General features: G+C 48.4%; 1 protein-coding gene across 1 annotated transcript in view; it reads right to left on the bottom strand.

The window, feature by feature from the left end:
- Nucleotides 1-19,622, bottom strand: part of SUSD3 (sushi domain containing 3) — a 31,237-nt gene extending 11,615 nt beyond the window's left edge. The window contains exons 1-3 of the mRNA XM_065642837.1: nucleotides 19,538-19,622; nucleotides 2,805-2,993; nucleotides 1,151-1,298 (exon numbers count right to left, since the gene is read on the bottom strand). Coding sequence (XP_065498909.1) covers nucleotides 1,151-1,298; nucleotides 2,805-2,993; nucleotides 19,538-19,622 — 422 coding nt within the window. The remainder of the gene's footprint in view (nucleotides 1-1,150; nucleotides 1,299-2,804; nucleotides 2,994-19,537) is intronic.
- Between the last annotated feature and the right edge of the window lie 2,713 nt (nucleotides 19,623-22,335).

The raw sequence follows: 22,335 nt of genomic DNA, 5'->3' as shown, positions 1-22,335 counted from the left end.
TTGGGCAAAACTCCATTTAAAACAAATGAAAAAAACCCGACTTTGATATGAACAGTCTTATCAAAAAGAAAAGTGCTGATTTCAAAAATGCCAATCAACCCTTTCATTTCAAAAATTATTTCATGCTATCAGTGAAAACCTAGTATTAGGAATGACACCAAAGACTTTCTTTTTTGCCACACAAAGTCCTTTCAAGGACTGCATTTCAAAATGACAGAATTTGCCCTATATGCTGGTTCTCTAGATAAAATGCAGCTTGGAGAAGAGAGATTCACGTCGTCCCCAGTCCCCGTCTACTCCACCGCCACCCCACCTCACTCCGAACGCTTCTCTGAAGCAAGAAGAGGCTTAAAATCAACGCGAAGTGCAGGTCGCTGCACCGCAGGCGTCAGCAGGACAGGTGCAGCCACCCTTCGGAGCTGTAACAATGAGCAGGAAAAGCAAGAGTGACACGAAGAAGAGGTGCCCGGGGAAACCTTCTGCAGCGGGTGACTTGGGATGGATGCTCTCCCGAACAACAGCGGCTCAGCTTTAGCGTCCAGACAGATGTGGTCAGGCAGCCACCCTTCACACTCCGTTTTTATAATGGACTGGGTTGGTAAATTTTATTTCTTCCCATGCCTGTTTATAATCCTGCCTGCTGCCTTGCGCTTCAAGCCAGAAGACAAAATCCTACGTCCTCCCAGCACAGCTGCGACAGCTTTAACTGCGCTTTGCAGGCGGTGAGGCTTTTGGTGGTTTTGACATGGGGAGATTAATTTTCCCAGCAGTGTTCAAGGAGAGCGAAGGGAAAAAATGAAAGACACAGAGAAGAAGGGAAAACACAGCCAATCTTAAACAATGCAAGGAGAGAAAGACTGGGCCAGCAAATCAGACTTGTATGTTCAGCTTCTGCATAATCCTGGGTAAATCCCGATCTGCCCAGGCCCACTGAGGTTCCCTGATATTAACAGACATTAGGTGCCTTAACGGTCTTGAATTCCAAGTCTTTCTATGCCTAAAGCCTAACCTACAAAATTAAGGATTTTTAGTAATTAACAGCATTGTGGTGTTGTGGCAGCAAGTCCTTTGAAGCTCTCTGCTACCACAGCAATGGAGTCCGTATGATGTACAGTTTAGTGCTGATTTTAAAAACTTTTTTTTGACATACCTTTGAGTCCTCCTCCTCTCACTTTTCTTCACACACTTGATAAGACAACAAGTTATAAAAGCCATGGACATCAGCAGAATGACGGCACCGCTCACGATGGAGGCAATCACTGCGACCTTAAATCCAAAAGTCTCATATTTTGATATGGCTGCAGCAAAGCAAACACAGAAGCACGTTTCTAAGGTCAACCCATGAATTTATCCTTCACATTTTCATTAAACCATGATGAAAACTACCTGCTTCACACTTCTGCTAACAATAGCTCACTGAGGACTTTCACATTAGTATGTGTCAACGTACCAGAGTAGCTCGGCTTCAGCTTAGGGCTATACAAGCTTTAAATTGGGCTATTTGAAAATCTCCTGTTTATAAGCCACTAACGAATTGTTCACAAGTATTTCACCACTGCAGCTAATTAAACATAATGCCTTCAGTGCTGCAGTACCTAAAAAGCACAACTTTGTCGGGATATCGAATGCAAATGAGCTATCAGACTCTTATAGCCAATTTTTAACAAGGACTGGAGCTGCAAAATCAAATACTGACGGGGTAAATGGGTTTAACGGAGACCTTTAGAGCAAGGAGAGTTCTATTTAATTACATCCTCTTTGGTGGGCAGCAAACAACAGGTCTTCCTCTGCTTGGGGAAGGATGCAGGACAGAAGAAGGGGCAGTATCTGCGGGGCTGTGAGTTCACAGTGACTGCTGTAGGAGCGAATTATCCAGACAAAAGGAGCAGAGGGACCGCGGTGTGGCACAGCTAACGCAGATCTCGGCCAACCCACTTGGAGCACTAAGCACGTCTTGCCTCAGAACGCCTCTAGTTCTTCCAACACGACAATGACCAGCAACAGAAACAGTTCAGCTGAGTTCCACACAAAGCTTCATATTTCTGCAGCCTCTAGAGGGGAGGATTTCTCTCATTTGACTTTAATGGAATCTCTCAAACGAGAGACAAAAATAACTGAGTTTGTGAGAGAATGGTAAGTATCTAAAAGAGCCGCCCATCTACCGGTGATTTAAAATTATACAAGGTCTGAGACACAGGCTGAGATCCCCAAAGCTCAGAGGTACCATGTTTTGCTGGGGCCTCCTTCTAGTCAAATTACTAACAACCTTAAAATAAACAAGAAAGAACACAGCATGAAAAGTTGTTAATATTGTTGCCATTCAGACGCTAGTTGTCAATATGGTAACCTTCCCATGCGGCTGCCCACAGGCAGCAACCTAAAATTGTGCAAAAATATTGCTGTGTTTCTTTTACAGCAAAAATATCTTCAGAAAAGAACACTACGAGATTAGAGGGTTTGCAAATATGCCTGCACATTAGTTGGTCATATCTATACATTTTCTAAAGAAGGGTACAACTTGTAGCTACAGAGCCACATTTATTCTGAGTGCAACGCTACTGGAGTCAGTGATGTGACATCAGGCATATATCCGACCAAGTCATTTGTGTGTCGTGATAATTAATGATGTCAGAACACATATGGAGTGCAATTACAGTCAGTGGGGGCAACTTTGAAGGAAATTGAATTTGTCTTTTCCCTTGCACAGATGTCTAGAATTAATCCTACCGTTGCAGGAGATAGGCAGGGCAAAACAAACACAGTGCAGCCCAGAGGGGCTGGGAATGGTCTGGAAAGAGCCTTACGCTTGCAGGAGGGCGCTCCGGCTGTCCACTGGGTACCGTTCCCATTCCAGACGCAGGTGATGATGCCCGGTCCCTCCAGCTGGTGCTTGGCGGAGCACTGGAAGGCGATCACCGTCCCCACGGCCGTGCCGTTGCCGTGCAGGATCTGCAGCGTGCCGAGCTGGGGGGGCACGACGTGGCTGCACTGCCCTGCGGGACAAAAACAAAGCCAGAAAGGTCCGCTTTAGTTTTATAGTGATCGGATTGTAAATCAGTCCAAGTTACTGGCCAAGACAAAGACCAGAGCTCGGGGTGGGGATGCTGCCTGCTCTGCCAAGCACCAGCCCAAGGGCAAACAAACCCCCTTCGGCGCTGCTCAACGGCTCCAGCACTCTGACTCCCAGCTCAAAGAGGGTTTTACTCGTATTGCAGCATTATCTATTTAGACTGGTACATTTTTTTTTTTAAAAAAAGTTGTTCTGTGCGTAGCGTGGTCTCCTACGGATTCCTGTCTTGTTGGACCCTGTGTGTTTAATTAAGCACTCAGGCTGGCATCTTCCGCGCTGGGAGCATTACGCAGAATCACAGAATGTCAGGGATTGGAAGGGACCTCGAAAGATCATCTCGCCCAATCCTAACACATCGCCTCCCATGCAAACTCTCCGAGATCTGATGGACTGACTGATCATACATTTCAGCATTTCAGTCTACTTGGTGGCATCTTTCCATGATCCTACAGAAACTCAAGAGCCCTGCACATCAACCTCTGTTAGTTGTGGCTGGAAGGAGCTGGCAGGCTGAAGAGCCACGCTCCGGGGGGGGACAGACAGACACAGCACAACTACAACCCACTTAGCTCCATTTTCAAGTTACTATCTCTGCTTGATAGTATACCATTCATTTTTTGGTACATTTTTGTTCATTCAGCTTTTCCATTTCTTTGTCGTTCACACAGCTGTTCTGAGAGTCATGGAGCTGTTCTCCTCTTGGCCACCTAATGCCAGCCACTAACTTTATACATTGTTTTAGTGTCACAACGTTCCTTATTTCACACTCATTTTAAACACAAATTTTAATTATCTGTTGTTAAGACAACATATAATATCCAGATATACTTCAAAGTTAACGACAGCAAATACATTTTCTGGTTTTGTACATGTGCAGTGACAGAATCTGGAAAATGTTTTACATTTTTTTTTTTTTTAACAGTTACTAAATACCAGCACTGCTTCTGCATCAGACTGCATCAGAGTCCGAGTTCCCCATCTTTCACTGGATTTACAAATGACTTCAACAGACTCAGAGGCAACCGGGTTGCAGTTGCAACACAAGAGTTCCAAGCACTGTGATGACACAAAAATTTAAAAGGGGGAAAGTATGCTTCCCAAACTTGCAAGCAAAAAGAAATGTGCAGTTTTAATAGCCTCCTTGAGAACATCTTGTCAGAATCACGTTGATAGCAAGTCTGGTTTATTTTTAATACTAAATCTTCCCCTCTTGTCATTAATTAATGTTAAATTTCTGCAATCAAGCTGCAGCAGACAGGCTCACTACCTATTTTCAATTTACGCTCTTAAAAACCCCAATATCCTCGAAAACAAACCCAAAGAAACCTCAGCAAAAGACCAAACAAAAGCCACAGGGACAATTACTGGTCTAATCTGCTAAGTAAATATGTTCCGAGGACTAGCTCTTAAAAACATGCCTTTTTAAATTCCATGCAAATTATTTCTGTTTGTTTTGCCACTTCTTTCAGTCTCTTCCTATGGCAGCAATTTGCCTCAATGAGAGCAAATATTTTCTTGAGGGTCGTTTCCCTTCATGTCCTGTCCTTCTCTCCAGCATCCCGTCACTGGAGCACACAGGATGCCTGCACTGGGCAACCTTCCCCCTCACTTCGGATGAGCGTCACGAGTTTGGGCTTTTCTTACCTTCGCCACTCAGAGACTTACCATGAAAAACCATTATCCTAAGCAGCAAAAATCTACCTTTTTGTATTTTACACTTTCAAGGCTATTTTTAGATACTGGGTCACATACTTGGAGTTCACGTTGCTGACACTTCCAGCTGCATGAGATGTAGAAATTAATTCAGAGCCAAATTTGATTCAAAGTGCATCCGCTTAGCCACCACAGCAGCCCTCATGGGACACTTTCTGCAGACTTGCCAGTTCACCTGGACCATTATTCAGCCTGTGCTCTCCAAAGAATAGAGCGTGTGGCACTGGATCCTTTCTTTCAAGACGTATTTCATTTAATCCTGCCGGGTCTCATTCAAAGTGTTTGACACGGTCCCACACAGTATCCTTGCCTCTAAATTGGAGAGACGTAGATTCAAGGGATGGACCACTCGGTGGATAAGAAACTGGCTGGATGGCGGCACTCAGAGTTGAGGTCAACAGCTCGATGTCCCAGTGGACACCAGTGCCGAGTGGTGTCCCCCAGCGGTTGGCATTGAGACTGGTGCTGTTTAACTTCTCTGTTGGTGACAAGGACAGTGGGATCGAGTGCACCCTCAGCAAGTTTGCTGATGACACCAAGCTGAGTGGTGTGGTCAACACGCTGGAGGGAAGGGACCCATCCAGAGAGACCTTTTTTGTTTTCAGCTGAGGCTGGTGTTTGTGGCTGCACTGGTCTCCTGAAGTAAAACACAAATACTGCATAAACATTTGTGCTGACCAGATTTACATCTTGATTTATAGTTGTTTTCTAAAAATCCAGAAAATATCATGTTCAGGTCTTGGGTTGCAGTAACTGTTAGCACCTAGAAATGTAAAACTGAATAAACCCCCTAATCATTGCTCATGCAGCTTTTGCAATAGCTGCATCTCAAAACCTCACAGATTCGTGCCTGATGGCCAGCACCTAAAGCTAGGAGGAATGCTTGAGGAATTAAGAGCCTATCAGCCACCTCTATGGAGTTCATAATAAACATTAAAATTGATGATGTGTTGTTTAGTTTTGATTAGCTTCATGGCATTGTTCCTACACTTGATCCGTGTCTCCTGCGCCCCGTTCCCAGGCTCGTGCTCTGCTCACGCTTCCAGATACCGGCTACTGCTTCAAGTTCCTACAGCTACTTCTGCAGCTTCTTGGAAAGCAAGAGCTGATTTATACAAATGCATTTCTTAACTTGGCTTCACCCTAAGAGGGTGCCCAGTGTTCAAAAAGCACCCGAATCTGCTGCTACTGTCTGCCAACCCAGAAGAATGGCATTGGCTATAGCAAATAAACAGATTATTTTGTATGACAAATAACTGTCCTCAAAGTAAAGACACTAAAGTGTAGTGTACTCCATAAATTCTTAATTCACCCAAATCACTGGGTTCAGAAATAGCCACATACATAATTTCCAGCCACTGAAAGATAAAGAGTAATGCAAGAATTAAGACAAAATAATCCAAAATATCTCTTCTCAGGCACAGCTAAGATCATCTGTATTGCAAAATCGATTTGTCAGAAAGGCTTACCATATGGTTCCATTGTCAGTGAGCTGCAGATTTATGTTTTGCTGATAAGAAAACAGAAATGAGAGAGCAAACTAGGCATGCTTGCCTGCTAAACATTTCCTGTGCTCCTTCCATAGCGAAACATAGAGGCTAAAAATCAAATACATCACATAAGTAAATACCAAAATGATCTAAAACACAGCAATAATTACCCGAAACCATGTTATCAAGATTGCCACTCGCTGTTTGTGCAGAAAGGGAGCAGTCCGTGACTTCGCCTCATTACTCCCATACACAAGTAACTCAAGCCTTTGTGTTGCTTATTGTTGACTATTTAATGCAACTAAAACATGCTGGAATAACCAGATGCCAGAAAGAGACAGAACATTAGGTTCTGTAAACCCTGCAGAAAGTAAACATGCTGATATTATTTCTGCAAGTCTATTTTCCTACAGAAGCACGCCTTGGAAATTACTGTCCCTGAAGTCACAGGCGTAACGTTAAACACCCGCAGCAGCTTCACAGAAGAGCTCTTGGAAGAGCTCGCTCTGTGTAAAAGCAAAAGAAAAGCGACTAGAAGTGAAATGTGAAATAAAGCAGATGCGGTAAAGCATCTTGTGTGGGTGAAACTACCTCGCGCCAGCGTTGGTCCCTTGTGCCCGTGCCTTCGCTCCTTCGCAGAGCCGGCCACGAACCCTGCCCGGCCGGGCTCTGCGCCGCACAAAGTGCCGCAACAACAAATGCCTACCGGGAACAGCTTCTCCTCCCACCAGAAAATTCAGACACTGGCACGGCTTTTTAGGAAATGAGCGTTCAGCATGACAGCAACCCAGCAGTAAAACAGTAATCCAGGCTCTGGAAGCTGCAGAGCTTGCACAAGGTCCCCAGCTGTGCCGCAGCCCTGGGGAAGCGCGCTATGGAGACCTCCTGCTGCTCGGTGGCACCGAGTAATGACCTGCCGCAACCTTTTCTAACAAAAGCACACGGCAGCAATGGCGTGATTTGACCTTTCCTACCCACTTCACTGGTTTCTGAGAGTCACTATGAAGCTGAGACACTGGAAAGCTGTTATAGACCTGTCTGCCTTCCAACACCTAGGCATGGCCCTCCAAAGCTGTTCTCCTGCAGAGAGTAAAACCTGAAGGTACCTACAGAAGATATCTGTCGGAGCACGTAGTCCAAAAACAGAAACACAACTTGTCAACGATACGTCAGTCTTGCATCTGCCTGATTTCAGCATTTCCAAATGAAAATACTCCCTATAAAACATTCTGGATTTCTCTTGAAAAGTTAATTTTAAAATTGTGGAAGAGGGAACCCAATTTCTCATCATTCTCAAAGGCCACCATTGCACACTCGTGGGAAACGCGAGGAGGGAAGGAGAGAAAAGAGGTATTTGAAATGAGTTTCTTTCTGTGTTTACACATCCATACTCAAATGAGCTCCCTCCTCACACCTGCACAATAGCAGATCCCCTAGGCTCGTTCCTACAAACTTCCTAATTTTTTTTTTTTCCTGCTGTCTGTTTTGCAGGTAAAACTGATTTTTCAGTACACTGTTTGCAACGTAACTAACAACGTGCACTAGCTCTGCAGGGTGAAGGGCTGCAGGGACTCCCACGCCAGGCTGAGCCTCACCGCTCGCGTTTCGGGCAGCGTTGCGTTCCTTCTCACCACGCTCAGGGTCCCCGGCAAGGCAGGAGTCCCCGGGATGAGTGAGCACATCTCGGCATCCCGCACCCTTCCCCGGGTCGGGAGCGCGTCTGCCATCGCGGTTCAGCCGTGGCAGCATCACGCGGCAGCCGCTACCGGACAGAGCAGGATCCTTCGCGGCTCGGAGCAGGGAAGGGAGCACGCGTATAGGAAGAGAGAAGCAAATGCATCCAGAGGAAAGAAAGAAACAGCACCGTGTCAAACGCCAAGCGGCTCTGAAACACGAGAGGGGCAGGAGCGCTCACCAACACAGCCTTCTCAGATAAACGAGCAAAGGCACAGAGCCAGCGGCTGCTGGATGCTGGCGACACTTCAGCGGGAATCTGATCCTCCAGGGCTGCATCCTCCGATTGGGCAAAGCTGCTGTGAATCCGGTGAGAAGCCGTGGGCAAGGTGTTAAATCGCCTGGTGAACACGCTGGGTGAGCAGGAACCGGTGCTGCCCCCGGGCGCCCCAGAACCCCCACACCGGCGCTGCTCATGGAGCCGCCGGCCCCACGGCGAGGCGTGAAACACCCAGGACCGCGCCGCCCCCTGCGCGGCCCTCCACAGCGCAGGGACGACGGCGAAGCCACTGCGAGCCTTGCCATGCCCGCTAAGGCAGCAAAATGTACCAGATGGCAGCAAACTCTTGGCCTCCATCTCCGGAAGAAGCACGCGCGCCGCGCTGCCGCAAAATCTCACATCCAGATCTGAAGCAGACAAATTCGGTTCATCTCTCTTCACAATACCGGGCCTTTTCCTTTTCTCTCCCCCAGCACTTTTCATCTGGCTTTTGAGCTGCTCAGTGGAGTGAACAAGATGGAGCAAGATCAGGAGGCAGCATTAAGCGCTTCCCAACTCTGCTCTGAAATAGTATTACAGAGGCCTGCAAGCAATTTTAATCCATGTGAAATCCAAGCTACGTATCACCCAAGTGCCAGATTAAGGTTTGATGACAACATGTGTGATCCGCTCCTATTTCAGACATAAACAATGTGTATGATTGGTGTAAAACAATTCTTATCCATGTGTTTTATCTTACTTGTTTTAAGAGAGGATTTGTTCCAGTCGCCATACTGCCATCTCCATGATTGACTTTTTTTTTGTCAATGTACATCAGTCAGGTTATTCTCATTTGTAGATTTTACTCCTGGATCTAGCAATGAGCTCAATACTGAATATTTCTCCTCTTATGGGAACAACTGAATGAGAAATAAAAACTAAATGAAAAATGAGGTATTTGATGAAGTCCCCAGTAAAGCAAGAACAGATGGGTTTTCTGTGCTTTATTTGTCTGTTTACCAACAGAACTGAAAAAATAGGTTATGACAAAGTTACTAGTAGTGAAATTTTTGAGAATGGGAAGAATCTGTCAAACCTAAAGCAAATTAGAAGCGTTCATCTACTTATCTCTTCACAATTACTACCGTATTTTTTTTTTTAAAAAGTAACTTTATACATATCTCTACATATATCCACTATGGAGCACACCAGAATTATGCCTGAATCCAAACTGTTCCCAATTAAAAATAACTCATGGAAGTGATGCCAACAGTTGCTTTTGTGGCTGATTTTTTAGTGAATGGAGCTAATAGCACTGATAGTCTCCCTTCTTCATCATTCTAAAACAGATAATAAATTACATATTTGCACACTGCAGAGTTTGTGGCCTTGTTTCTAAAACTACGATTCTAAAGAGTATAAAATTAAGAGGAATAACTTGTAAAGAGCTTTTCACCTGCACTTCAGCTGATACCCTAAATGTATCAAATGTCCTAGGGCAGACAGACTTTGAATTTGAAATCTGCAGGTCAGGAATCTGTTTCTATATAATTTTTCTCCTCTCCAGGGAATAACAGGGACTAGGAGCATCCCCACACCTTCCCTCTGCCACCAGGTCCCTCTGTCCTCAGCCAGGTTTGGGGAGGCATATCCTTGCTGGTAGAAGTGTCCTTCATGAAACATCAGGCCGGTGAAGTCTGCAGGTTTATATTTTCAACATTAACCATTATTTTTCCCCAGTGCTCATGAATAACCTCTCATTCACTAAACCTGTGCAGCCAACTGTAACATTTCTGCAGACGGTGCAAAGCAATATGTGGGCTCCATTAACCAGAGCCTTTATATTTTCCAGTGGAAACTATGATGACCAGAAAAGTTAAAGTTTTCTCTTGTCCATAGTGGAGATACGAGATTATCTTGGACCACTGCTCAAAGCATTTTTCATCATCACAATAACTGCAAGAAAGCCACCACAAACTAAAGAAAATTTAAACAAATATGATACAGAAAGCAAACGATTTTGGGAAATCCAGATTTCAGCATCCAACTCAATATTTAGCACATTGCTAACACGGATCAGGTATCGAGAGGAAAACAGACAACTTTTATTACCAGTCTGCCTTGGGTGAGCCCTTCTCCGTGCTCCTGCGGGAGCCTGACCTGAGACAGAACCAACAACCGCTTACGAGAGTAAAACTATTCCAGCACCCTCCCTTCACACAGAGACGACGATGGGCATTTTGGGGGTCTGGAGAAGGCCACGGGCACTTGCTGGTAGGACTCTGAACTGGAAAACTTGACCCTTTTGTCTGTAAGGGGCTGCTCTGACAGAATCTGCTCTTTTGCTTTTGTTCCCTTTAAAATGAAGAAAGAAGAAAAATGCCAAAACCACCTTGTCCAGCCAGTTCTAACACAAATACCTCATCAGCAGTCATCCTTATCAATGGCCCAAGAAACGGGCTCGCTGTCAGAAAAGCTTCAGCTCTGTGGCTTGTCACCTACAAAATGGTTTAGCACCTCCAAGGATCTCTGCAAAACCCTTTGGTTTTTTCTCTTTAGAGCAGACACCTAAGTGCATCCATTTGATATTTAACCTGAAAGCCAGCTGGTAACAAATCCAACATTTTCTGGCTTCCCTTATTAATTATCGAAGTTTTGTCACCAAAATTAAACATTTCAATAGATCCTTGGTAAACTGAGCAAGATTCAGATTTTACTGCTTCTTGCAGATGAGGAAAGTAAACCAGAGAGAAATCAGCAGCATTGTCCATTGAGCTCTGGATCTACAGGTTCAATATATAAATCACTGGTGCTTCTGGTGACTCGCAGTGGGCTGCATGGACAAGCAAGAGAGCTGGGTAGAGCTGAGAATCTCGGGATTTAAAGGGTACAGGACACCTGATGGAAAAACAAGCCTGAATACGATGCCCTGGCAACATGAGACATCTCCTGATTTACCATGGTTTTCAACAGCCTATTTAATTTGCAATAGACAGGGTAGAAATGCAGTGCTTCGTTGACAAGCTTTCCACTGGAGAAGGCAAAAGAAAACCTCGAACCTATTTTCAGAGGGAAAGCACATGTCTGTTAGGAGCCGTAGATGGATGAAGGATGAAGGATGCCCTGCAGGACCATTCGCCAGGTCCGAGGCTGCTGCTCATGCGCTGCAGGAACCACCCGCGCTGCTGCTCAGCCACCCTTTGGGGACCCTCCTGCCACGTTCCCCTGGAAGGAGGGCAGGAGGGCAGCATCCCATGTGTCCTGAAACATTCCCTGTCCTCTACTCCGGGCACCGCGGGGACGCGGAGCTCAGCCCGGCCTGTGTCCAGCCCCTGTGCGACGGCGCTGGGTTATCTGCCTGCAGCAACGTGTGCACAGCAGCCTGCAAGCACACGCGGGGTAATGAACGGTGCCGATAACAGCAGATGTCCCCTGACGATGCAGCCAGTGGCCTCTTGCTTCTGTGTGATGTTTGCCAGAGTGGGCACAGCCTCTGTGGACGGCAGAAACCCCCACCGACGGGGGGACACGAGGTGAGCGCTGCACCAACGCTGCCTTGGCTGAAAAATGCTCGAGTGGGGAGAGTCCAGAGCTGGCCAAAAACCGCTTCTGGCATGAGAAGATTTACCCCAACGTGAAATTTTAGGTGCACCAGAAAGGCTTGCTACTTACATGCTCAGTATTGGCCAAATGCCCCAAAACATAGGAATTATATTTGCGCAAAGCACTTATTTGTAAAGACTATATAAACTTTTCAACCTTTTCTCTTTGAAATTATTTTCTTGTTTTAAAATGGACTATTGAATACAGGTTTGTTAGTCTTCTAGAGGAATTTCCAACCATCCTGTTAAGCAAAGCCAACTTTAATGCTAGAGACTTTGCCTGCACTTGTTCCTCGTGGCTGGCCTCTTTTGGCCTCTGCAATTCCTTTTTCTTTCCCAACAGCAAACTGAAGCTGTTCCTGTACTTGGTTTGCTGTGTTAAGCTGCTAAATGCGCACCACAGAGCCGTGACCCAGCATTCGCAACTGTCAGCAGGAATTTCTGTGAATAATTGATTTTTTTAGACATCAGTCTGAAACAGTTAGCAATAGCATGCAATTTATTATGGTGCTAAAAATCATTCATGGACTGAGAAACTAACAGCCAGATTTAAAAACCTTCTCTGTGGTTTCAGCACTTTTTATTTTTCTTCTCTCCTCTGTTCTTTTGCTGCTGGGTTTGGCTTTCCTGTTCCTGGGCTTCACCCATGACAGCAGAGGGGTGTGCAGCAAGGAGCCTGACCACGGGCACAACCTGCAAAACTGTGACAGTCACACAGCATCCTGCCAGAAAGCATTCGAGCACGGCAATGATTAACAGCACGAGTCAATAAGCACATCTGCTTCTGGCCTCCCTGGCCATAGGAATTAGTGAGGGGTGGCGTGAAGATTGACAGGGATGCCACTGTAAGGACAGGGAACCAGTCCATTGTGTTTACTTATTCCCATTAAAAAAGTCAATGATTGCAGGCGAGTTATACTTGGAATGAGAAGTAGCTTAAGCGAGTAGATCAAAGGAGAGCAGACCCCTGCCCTTCACTCCCTTGTACTACACATGTCTAAGAAACTAAGATCTACATCAGATAATTCACCTAAATCACTGGCAGCTTTTGGACAGCCACAATACCGTCCAAGGATAGTCTCTGATTCATATTTTAAATGAGTGAAAAAAACTTGCTCACAATCTGTATTTCTGTATTTATTAATGATGCTGGGCCAAACACCAGAGCTCCCTCTTGCCTACACAAAACTGCCACTGGCTTCACGGGGCGTCTCTTTCAAGAGCAAAGCAAAACCTGTGTGTCCAGTCCGGATGCCTCTTTTGACCCAGCCAACTAGCAAAGGTTGTAGTCTCGGAAATTACCGCAGTTCTGAGCAGAAACTCTCCTGGGTATAATGCTGATCTTGTACGTGAAAGCACAAATTTCTGCTCTCCTGAACGGGAGGAATCAACCAACAAAACTCCCCTCTTGCACTTCCTTCAGCCACCTCAGCCCAAAACTTCTTCCCGAACACTCTTTCCCAGTCCACACGTGCACCCAGGTTTCTATACACCACCTCCTCCATTCACCTAACCTGGCTCCTGTCCCCATTTTCACCCCTCCTCCAAATCATTCCCAATCAAAGATCCTCTGCTTAGGAGATTTGTACGTGTGAGCAGCATTGTGCTTGACTTTATTTAAGCCCAGAAATAACTACTTAATAATAGCTTCCAACTCTGTTAGAGGAAAAGCAAGCAGTTAACCCATCCTCTTCCCCTATAGCGTTTCTACCAGGTGCTGCTGCTCCAATTTCTGCTGATGCAGCTGCAAGCGCTGCCTCCCCGAGCAGGCCAGGGCTGCTGAGCCGGCACCTCCATCTGCCACGGGGTCTCCACTCTGCCGGCAAAACCTTGTACATGAACCAGGCACCAGCTCAACCCCATCTCTGAGACCCTCAGCAGATACAGGAATTGATTTATTTTGGTAAGAGGTTGCTCATTCTGCAACTTCTGCATTTCTCACTGTCAAAACAAAACCAAATGCAAGAGAGAGACTTGCACCAAGACTGAAAAATCATCTCTCTGTCATAGAAACACAGAATATTTGAGGTTGGGAAGGACCTTCCCAGCTCCCCCAGTGCCCCCCCTGCCCTGAGCAGGGACACCTGCACCAGCTCAGGTTGCTCAGAGCCCCGTCCAGCCTGGCCTGGGATGTCTCCAGGGACGGTTCAGCCACCACCTCTCTGGCCAACCTGGGCCAGGCTCTCACCACCCTCAGGGCCAACAATTTCCTCTTCATATCCAGCCTAAATCTCCCTCCTTTAGTTTAAAACCATCACCCCATATCCTATCGCAACAGACCCTGCTGAAAAGTCTGTCCCCATCTTTCTTCTCGGCCCCTTTTAAGTACAGAAAGGCCACGATCAGGTCTCGGCGGAGCTTCTCTTCTCCAGCTGAACACCCCAGCTCTCTCAGCCTGTCCTCCCAGCAGAGCTGTTCCAGCCTCGGATCATTTCTGTGGCTCCTCTGGCCCCTCTCCAGCAGGTCCATGTGTGTCCTGTGCTGAGGACAGAGCTGGACCAGCACTGCAGGGGGGGCTCACAGAGTCGGGCAGAGGGGACAATCCCCTCCCTCCACCTGCTGCCCACGGGGCTGGGGATGCAGCCCAGGGCACCATCAGCCTGAGCTGTAAGCGCACGTGGCCGGGTCGTGTCTCATCTTTCGTCTACCAGTACTCCCCAAGTCCTTCTCTGCAGGGTTGCTCTCAATCCCTGTCAATCTTTTGATCCACCGAGCCAGTCGGAACTGCTCCTCAGAATAACACGCTTATCTGTGACTGCATTTGAAAGGCAGCATGTCAATAAAATGCCTAAACGAAAACTAGCAACTGTCCTATGTGTTGGTTTGTCCCAGGTAAATTATTAAAGGCAAGATTCTGTAGTGCCAGGCACATAAAACTCAGTGGCAATCGTGACTAAGTAAGCTAAGTACTGCTAATTTCGGCCCAATAAAAATTCTCTTTGTTGTAGAGTTGCAGACATGCATTGGGAGGCTCCACTTTCTCATTGAAAAGGTCTGAAGACCTCCTGGCTCTGCCATGGTGGGAACAACCAAACCAGCAGCATTTTGGCCCTTTAAAATGGACCACATGTCTGGCCACAACTAACCCAGAAAGTGCTGGATTATCTCTTGTCATTTTTGGTGGTTTTGCTTCTGTGTTTTGAGGTTGACTTCTGATTTTTGAAATATCGATGTTCTGGGTCCTAAACACTCAGCTCACTTCATTCCCTAGCTGAAATTCAGAAGTCTAGACATAATTCATCTCTATAACCTATGTAATTTAAGAGTAGCTAGGACAAAGTGTTGGAGAATACCACAGGGAACAATCTTGCACTGTGGAGGACTGTGCCAGAAGACCTAATAACTCTTTTCCATCTCTATTTTGTACCATTCTAGAGTTTTTATGACAAGCACAAAAATCATTCCCTCAAAGCAGTAACAATGTCTGGTGCAAATGCCTAACCACTAAGATTAGCATCTTGCAGTACAGGAGATAAAACCAATTAGCTGAAATTCTGCGACTGCCACTTCTTTTACCTTATTTAATAAAGGGTTTCACTTTGATCTCATGGGAGAAAAATCAAGGAGAAATAACCCTGAAGAAACAAACCCATATATTCCAAGTTGTGTCACGTTCTGCCCTGTGGAAATGGAAATTTGGGATCAATGTTTTCTTCCCCAGTCTAAAAACTGAGCCGCAAGTCAGGGTCGCAGGAACAAGGTGAGAAACCTCCTTGCAGCCTTCCTGCAGAGCAGCAGTGCTCTTGGCTTTGAAGAACAACTTTGCTTTTGCTTTCCTGGAAGAGCAACTGTAAGTTCTCAGTGACATGATTTCACAGCCTGTGCACTGACAAGGAAACTCACTTCAGAAAAAAAAGTTGTGCATAATAAAAGAACAGACACCTCGAGTCACACTAAAGATACATCCAGCCTGGTACCTACATCCCACCATGGCCACTAACAGTCATCTGGAGTATAACCGAGCAAATATGCGGTGATACCTTTTCCACTCTCCAGCAAACTGCAGCTTTTGTCTGTCCTAAGCCAGAGATCATGTCTCTTCCCTTCAATGCGGTCTGCTAGATAATTTCTTCCACCGTTTGGTGTGGAGGTGGCATTCACAGCGTCCTGCAGCACATTCCGCCTCCCCTTTGGCAGTCTCTCTTCTTCTCTGGTTTGGATGGCAGAGGGACAGAGCAGAGCCACAACTGCTGACAACAACCCAGCAGCAAGAGACCTACTAATTTATAACCTGGCGTAACAATTGGTTCTGTCATGTTCTGTATTTCTTTCTTACGTTCCCTTAATGTCTGTGGCTGCACCAATGTATTTGTAGACGTGTCTCTACATTTACAGAAGCATGTGCTGCCCTGGTCTGAAAGAGCTACAGGATTGCATTGAGGAATGAGGGAGGAATCACTGCAAAAACCAAGGTACCACCCTGGAAAGAGAGAGGGCCAGAGCCCCCAGCTTCAGCAACATGGAGACTAAACATAATGATACACCCAAAGAGTCCCCAGCATAATTTGGGCAGGTTCAGAGGCAACAGCAATGTAGCGGCAATGCTGACACCCCCACTCCATGGCAATTCCCACAGGGCAGGAAAGCGCTCAGGTCACCACTGACACAAGCATTCAGAATTTCAGAGGCTTTTACAGATAATATAATGAGCCTGGCAAGAGATGGTCGATGAGTATCTATCCATAGTAAACTACTGCAGAAAGCAATAATACTGTAATGCTGCTGTGACAGCAAAACAACCACAGTATGATATGGAATACATAAAAGCATCTCTATCATTTAAAAATGTAAGAGGCTGAATTGAAGAAGGCTTCTTCTCAGCTTGCAGACATTTGCTGCACTCTTCCCCCGCCCCATGTCCTGCTCTGCACATCTGCCCTTCTGCTACGCCAGAAACTCGAGCAACGCGCTGACCTTGCCACGGGGTAAGTCGGGCTCCCACGGCCCCTTTGGCAAGGGCGCTGCTGAGCCTCCTCTGGCACAGGGTGGTACCTTTCCCCCTGCTCAAGGTGAGGCAGGGCAGGAAATCTGGAATTTCACAGCTGTGTTTCAGGACCTTCTAAGTGCTACAGGCATCAGGCTGCGCCAAGGAACTTTAACTTCTCTCTCTTTCACGGGTTAATTCACATGGAAATTTTGCCACTTTTTTTTTTTTCATCCTCTGCAAAAGGAATGTGTGAGGGAGTTTGTCTGTGCAAATCTTTATTACCACCCTATTGCTCACGGCCTGAAATTTTACAGGGGGGGCTCTTGATCAAAGAAGCATGAAAAATGATCACCAATAATAACACGATACAATGAAAGATACCATGTAACAGTTGTCATCAGCTTTCTCTAGAGGTCACTTATCCAGCAAATACTTCTGCATAAATAACACAGTCACACATTAAGCACCCTGAACAAGAGTTTAATTTAAAACTATACAACAAGCAGTCATAATCTTAGCTATCTAAGCCACTCCGATTTAACAGCAGCACATCCACCTAACTCAATACATTTGTAGTAACAAAAGCATATTCAATGAAGGGGAAATCTGCACAAATAGTGAAGACCAAGACAAATCTCCCCAAAGTCTCACGGCAATGAGAGGAGAGGGGACGAGGGAGCCTGACACCCAGCAGAGGTCTGGCAGAGCCTGTGTGCCACGCACATCTCTGCTGCTCCTACAACAAACACAACAGCTCCGCACAGGCATGGCCATGCTCTGACCCTGCGTACTCCCTTTTCACTCCAATTTATTCATAGCACCTTTATGATAACTCCTGCTCCATGGTTTTGGTGCTGCTGATTTGGAGAAAATGGTGTTTGTTGTTCTGGCTGGAGACACAGCTGAGAGAAGCTGGGTTTGTAGATATCTAAGGGATTAACTGAGGGTGGATTTCTAGTCTGAATGCCAATTTTGTTTTGGTGGATTCTGAATTTCTACGAGTTTTGCTTCATATGTACATAGGACAAGATTAGCCTAGGCAGGAACAGAAAGGCTTGAGTATAACATAAGACATGCCACTTCAAAACCTCACCTTCATTGTGGGCAAACCCAGCCTTAGAAGACAATTGGACACAGCAAATAAAGGCAGCCAAACACACACAATTTTACAAAAGAAAAAAAATCAATAATTAGTAACATTAGCATCAAACTAGAGCAACGGGGTCTACACTTGTGTTTGAGTTGTTAATTCTCTAAGTAGGTTTCCTGAAACTTGTTTCGTGTTTCTTAAAATGAAGCGCTCTATTAAATTCAAATTAAATGCACAGTTAAGCACATTCAGCGGATGCAATTCAAAGCATTGCTACACAGCCCAAACACGTTTGCTCATTTCTATCAGCATAACAAAATCAGGTCATTGACAAATTCTGTTAGACCCCATGAGCAAATTAAATTGCAGGGGGACAGGCTGCGAACCATAGAAACATTTCAGTTGGAAGAGACCCTCAGGATCATCATGTCCAACCATAACCCAACTCTAGCACTAAACCATGTCCCCAAGAACCTCATCCGCGGCGCGGAGGTCACAGCTCTGCCTCCCTCCCGGACCCAGAAACTCGCCAGGACTGCAGCCCCGATGCAACGTGCACCTCCCACCCGCGGCAGGGCCAGACCCTCCATCAGCTCCCATTAGCACCAAGTTAATCGGACCCACTCGAGTCAAAAAGGTTTTGAAAGGATGTCATGATCTATGCGATCAAATTGAATGACGAAACTTAGGGGGGAGAGAGAGAAAAGGAAGCAAAAAAGCTTTGATTGGTTTCTCATTCCACTCCTCAGTGTATGATCCTATTCCATTAACACACTGATATCTTCATTTTCTACCCAGTCAATTACATTTCTCCAGAGATGATTTCTCTTTGAGGACCAGCAGCTTCCAACAAGCTGCAAGACGGCACATGCTGTACCCCTTCCCTCTTTAAAAGTACACTGGATGTCACATTTGCCCAGCCCTCATGGCTGTGAGTCGCTCGCCACCCCAGCACCCTGCGTTCACCCAAGTGAGCCGACTCCAAACTCCCATAAATTAACCCCAGTGCTTCCCATTTAAGAGCAATTAAACCACAACCGAGGCCCAGGCAGCGAGCTGCCACCTCGCCAGGCCCTCCAGTGCAGGGCACCCCATGCAGGGCTGTTTCCCCAAATTGCTACCGGGGCTCCAGCAGCCGCCTCTGGAGGCACCTGGGGTGACCCGCAGGGGCGGCCCTGGGGAGGGGGCTGTTCTACGGAGCCCTCCTCGGACACCCATCCCTGGGGTGCCTGACCCTGCACCGCGGGGCTGGCACCGCAGCCTCTCCCCGCAGGAGCCGTCCTGCCCCGCTCGGCACCCGGAGCGCAGCCCGGCCGGGACCCCTGCCGGGGCGGCTCTGGGACACTCGCCCCAACGCGCTGTGTCCCTGAGAACCACAGGGTGAGGGAGAGGTGCCCCCCTGCCCTCCGCGGCCGCAGGGACCGGCCCCGCAGCCGGCACAGAGGATAAGCGGGAGGGGGCCCTGCCTGGAGGGAGAGAGGAACGGTAACGCAACCCTGCCCGGGGGGGGGTCCTGCTCCCCTTCCCGGGGAACACACACCTCTGCGCAGGGGGTCCCGCATCCCGCCTCGGGTACCTACAGCCCTGCGCGGGGAGTCCCGCACCCTGCCCGGGGCCCGGCGCTGCCCCCGCGGGCATCCCTGCCCCGGCGCGGCGGGGAACTTCCCCGCGGAACGATGCGGGACCCTGCGGAGCCGCGGCCGCGCTCGTACCTGTGTATCCGCGGGGGCCGCCGCTGTCCCGCCCGGGTGCGGGGGTCCGGGGCACGTCCAGCCCCGGCGCCGTGGCTGCCGGCATGGCTCCGCCGAGCCCCGCCGCGCCGCCCGGCAGGTGCAGCCCGCGCCCGCCTCCGCCCGCCCTCCGCCGCCGCCGGGGCCGGGCCGGGGGTGGGGGCGGCCGGGCCGGGGGTGGGGGCGGCCGGGCCGGGGGTGGGGGCGGCCGCCGTCCCGCGGGAGCCGCCGCCGCGGCCCCGGCAGCGCTTGCCGGGCGCTCGCCCCGCAGCCCCTCCGCCGGCACCAGCGGAGCGGGAGGAGGAGGAGGAGGCGAAGGAGGGGGAAGGCGGGAGGCGGCGGCTGCTCGGGGCTGGCAGGAGCCCAGGCGCCGAAGAGCGGTTCCCCAGGCCGTTGCGGGCCCGGGCCACCGCGCAGCGCCGTCCTGTGACACCCCCCAGGGGCCGGGGCAGCCCGCACCGGCCTCTCCCGACCCGAACGGCTCCCGCGGAGCGGCCTGGCTGGGATGCGGCACCGCCGCCCTGCCCACCCTCCGCCCTTGGCCCCCAGCGCGGCCGGGCCAGCGCTCGCAGCGCCGAGAGCCCCGGGTGGGGCGGGCAGCTCCCACGGGTCCGCTCTGCCCGCCGCGAATGTGCTGCGGGCCGCCCATTGTGCTGTCATGTGCCAGGAGCTGCATCGCTCACGTATGCTCAGCTTACGGTCTTCGAAGTTGTGTTCGTTTTCCCTGGGATCTGAAGCTAAACTGACTGGACGGTGCCAAGATCCATCACCTCCCCACCTGGGAGCTGGACAGCACACACCAACACGCACAGGCCGTTCAGTGAAACACAAGTGCTCAGTCCACGTGTAATATCGTGCCCATGGCATCCTGGTCATATCACCCACAGTCACTTCTTAGCCCGAGAGCGTTGCCTCAAACGGGCGAGTTCAGGTCTCAGCACTGTTGCCTGGGTTCATTGATTTGCTGACACTGGCAGTAGGTACAGAAAAAGTACTGAGTGGTTTGCACTGTCTGTCCAGGAAAAGCGAGAGGAGGAACAGCAGGCTCTCTGGAGCTCTGCTTGGTGGTGCTGAGCATATGGGCTGGGGCCCACAGTCAGCACTCTGGTTATTAACACTCATTCTGCTTGTTTTACCCTCTAATTATTTTTTTCACATTGAATTAGAAGAAAAAAACATCTCCTGAAGCAGATTGGAGAGAAGAAATTCTAAGATGCACCAAACCCAAATAGACTGAGAAAAATCTCCTAAGGCTCTTCCAGCAGTATCAAATGGAGCAGGATCATACCCATGGCTAGTGGTGACACAGCTACTGTGCTACTGGACACAGCACTTTCTTTTGTGAGCTTATTTGGCAAGGAGTACATAGAAATATTGCAAATGTAAAGGACTGCTATTTCCATCTTTACAACTAAAACACGTTTTAAAAGTAATATGTGGTCACATTATAGCAAAAGAACAGCATTTTTGGAAGTGCTGCAGTTTATGAATCCGGTCTGCGTTTCCAGTAATGTCAAATACTCATAAATCTAATTTATGTCAACAAGGAACTACAGCTCCCACAATCAAGTCCTTCATGTCTGTGAAGCCAGAGAATTACCAAAGACAGGTGATTTTTTCCTCACGCCATTCTTAATACAACTGCTATTATACAAGTTGAATACAACTGTGTTGCAAGTCTAATATTTTCTTACAGACACTTAGAGAAAGAAGTTCAGAAGCAGCATCTGAATCCCACTCAGCTCATGTCAACACTTAGTTTTACTCTGTACTGGAAATCCTAACCCCAGGAAGATGGTCTTGCTCAGGTGCCCTGGAGCAGCACAGGCAGAGCAGCCCTGGCTCCGGCTGCCACCTCCCCGCTTGTCACCTGCCCCAGGAGCTTGTGTCCCCCGCTGCAGGGCAGGTGCTTGTGTGAGGAAGCTGTGGGACAAAGTGCTGGACATCAGTGGAGGTCTTGCTCATGACTTGAACGGAGAAAGTGGCCAATTGCATTGACCCAATGTCTACAATCCTTACTTAAAATCCAGCTGTAATTAAAGGGAATTTTGCCCAAATAAGGTGCTGTCATCTGCCATTGCCAACAGTGGTGACATGGTTTCGATTTTAAAGCCAACCTTGCAATGCAAACAATGTAGTAAAAAAAAAATCTCATCAGTATAGTGGGAACACAAAGAAAAAAAAGGTGAAAAGCAAGAGAACAGAGAGTGCATCTTAAAAATGATGAACGTTTCCATGCTGCAGCCCATTTTTTCCCCACTGGATCCCTTATTTTGCCATCAGAGGAAGCTGTGCAACCCCAGCCATACGCGTGTTGCCTTTGCGGAGGGATTGTTTAACTGTTGGATTTTGCTAAGCTGCCCTGGGGCACTGTCTTTCCTCTAATCCCAGTTATTAGGGCTGGCTCAAGGCATGCCAAGGGCGCAAGGCTGCTGAAGTCACAGTCACATCGCCTGCTGCCTGCTCAGCGGCTGCGGGCCAGACACGCTGCCCGGGGCTGGACATGCTGCCCAGGGCTGGACACGCTGCCCAGGGCTGGACACGATGCCCAGGGCTGGACACGCTGCCCAGGGCTGGACACGATGCCCAGGGCTGGACGCGCTCCTCGGCGTGGCCGCAGCAGCTTTGCAGCCCTGCGGCGGCAGCAGCCGGCCAGGTCCGGCTCTCTCCTCCCTGCAGCCAGCCCTGCCACCCCCTGCACCTCAAACCTTCCTCCCCTGGGCTGCAGGAGCTGTCTGCGTCAGCCCCACAGCCCCCAGGCAGCCAAACCTGGGTTTGCC

The sequence above is a fragment of the Caloenas nicobarica genome, chromosome 11 (genome assembly GCF_036013445.1).
Source record: "Caloenas nicobarica isolate bCalNic1 chromosome 11, bCalNic1.hap1, whole genome shotgun sequence".
NCBI lineage: Eukaryota > Metazoa > Chordata > Aves > Columbiformes > Columbidae > Caloenas > Caloenas nicobarica.
This window is presented reverse-complemented; position numbering and strand designations above follow the sequence as displayed.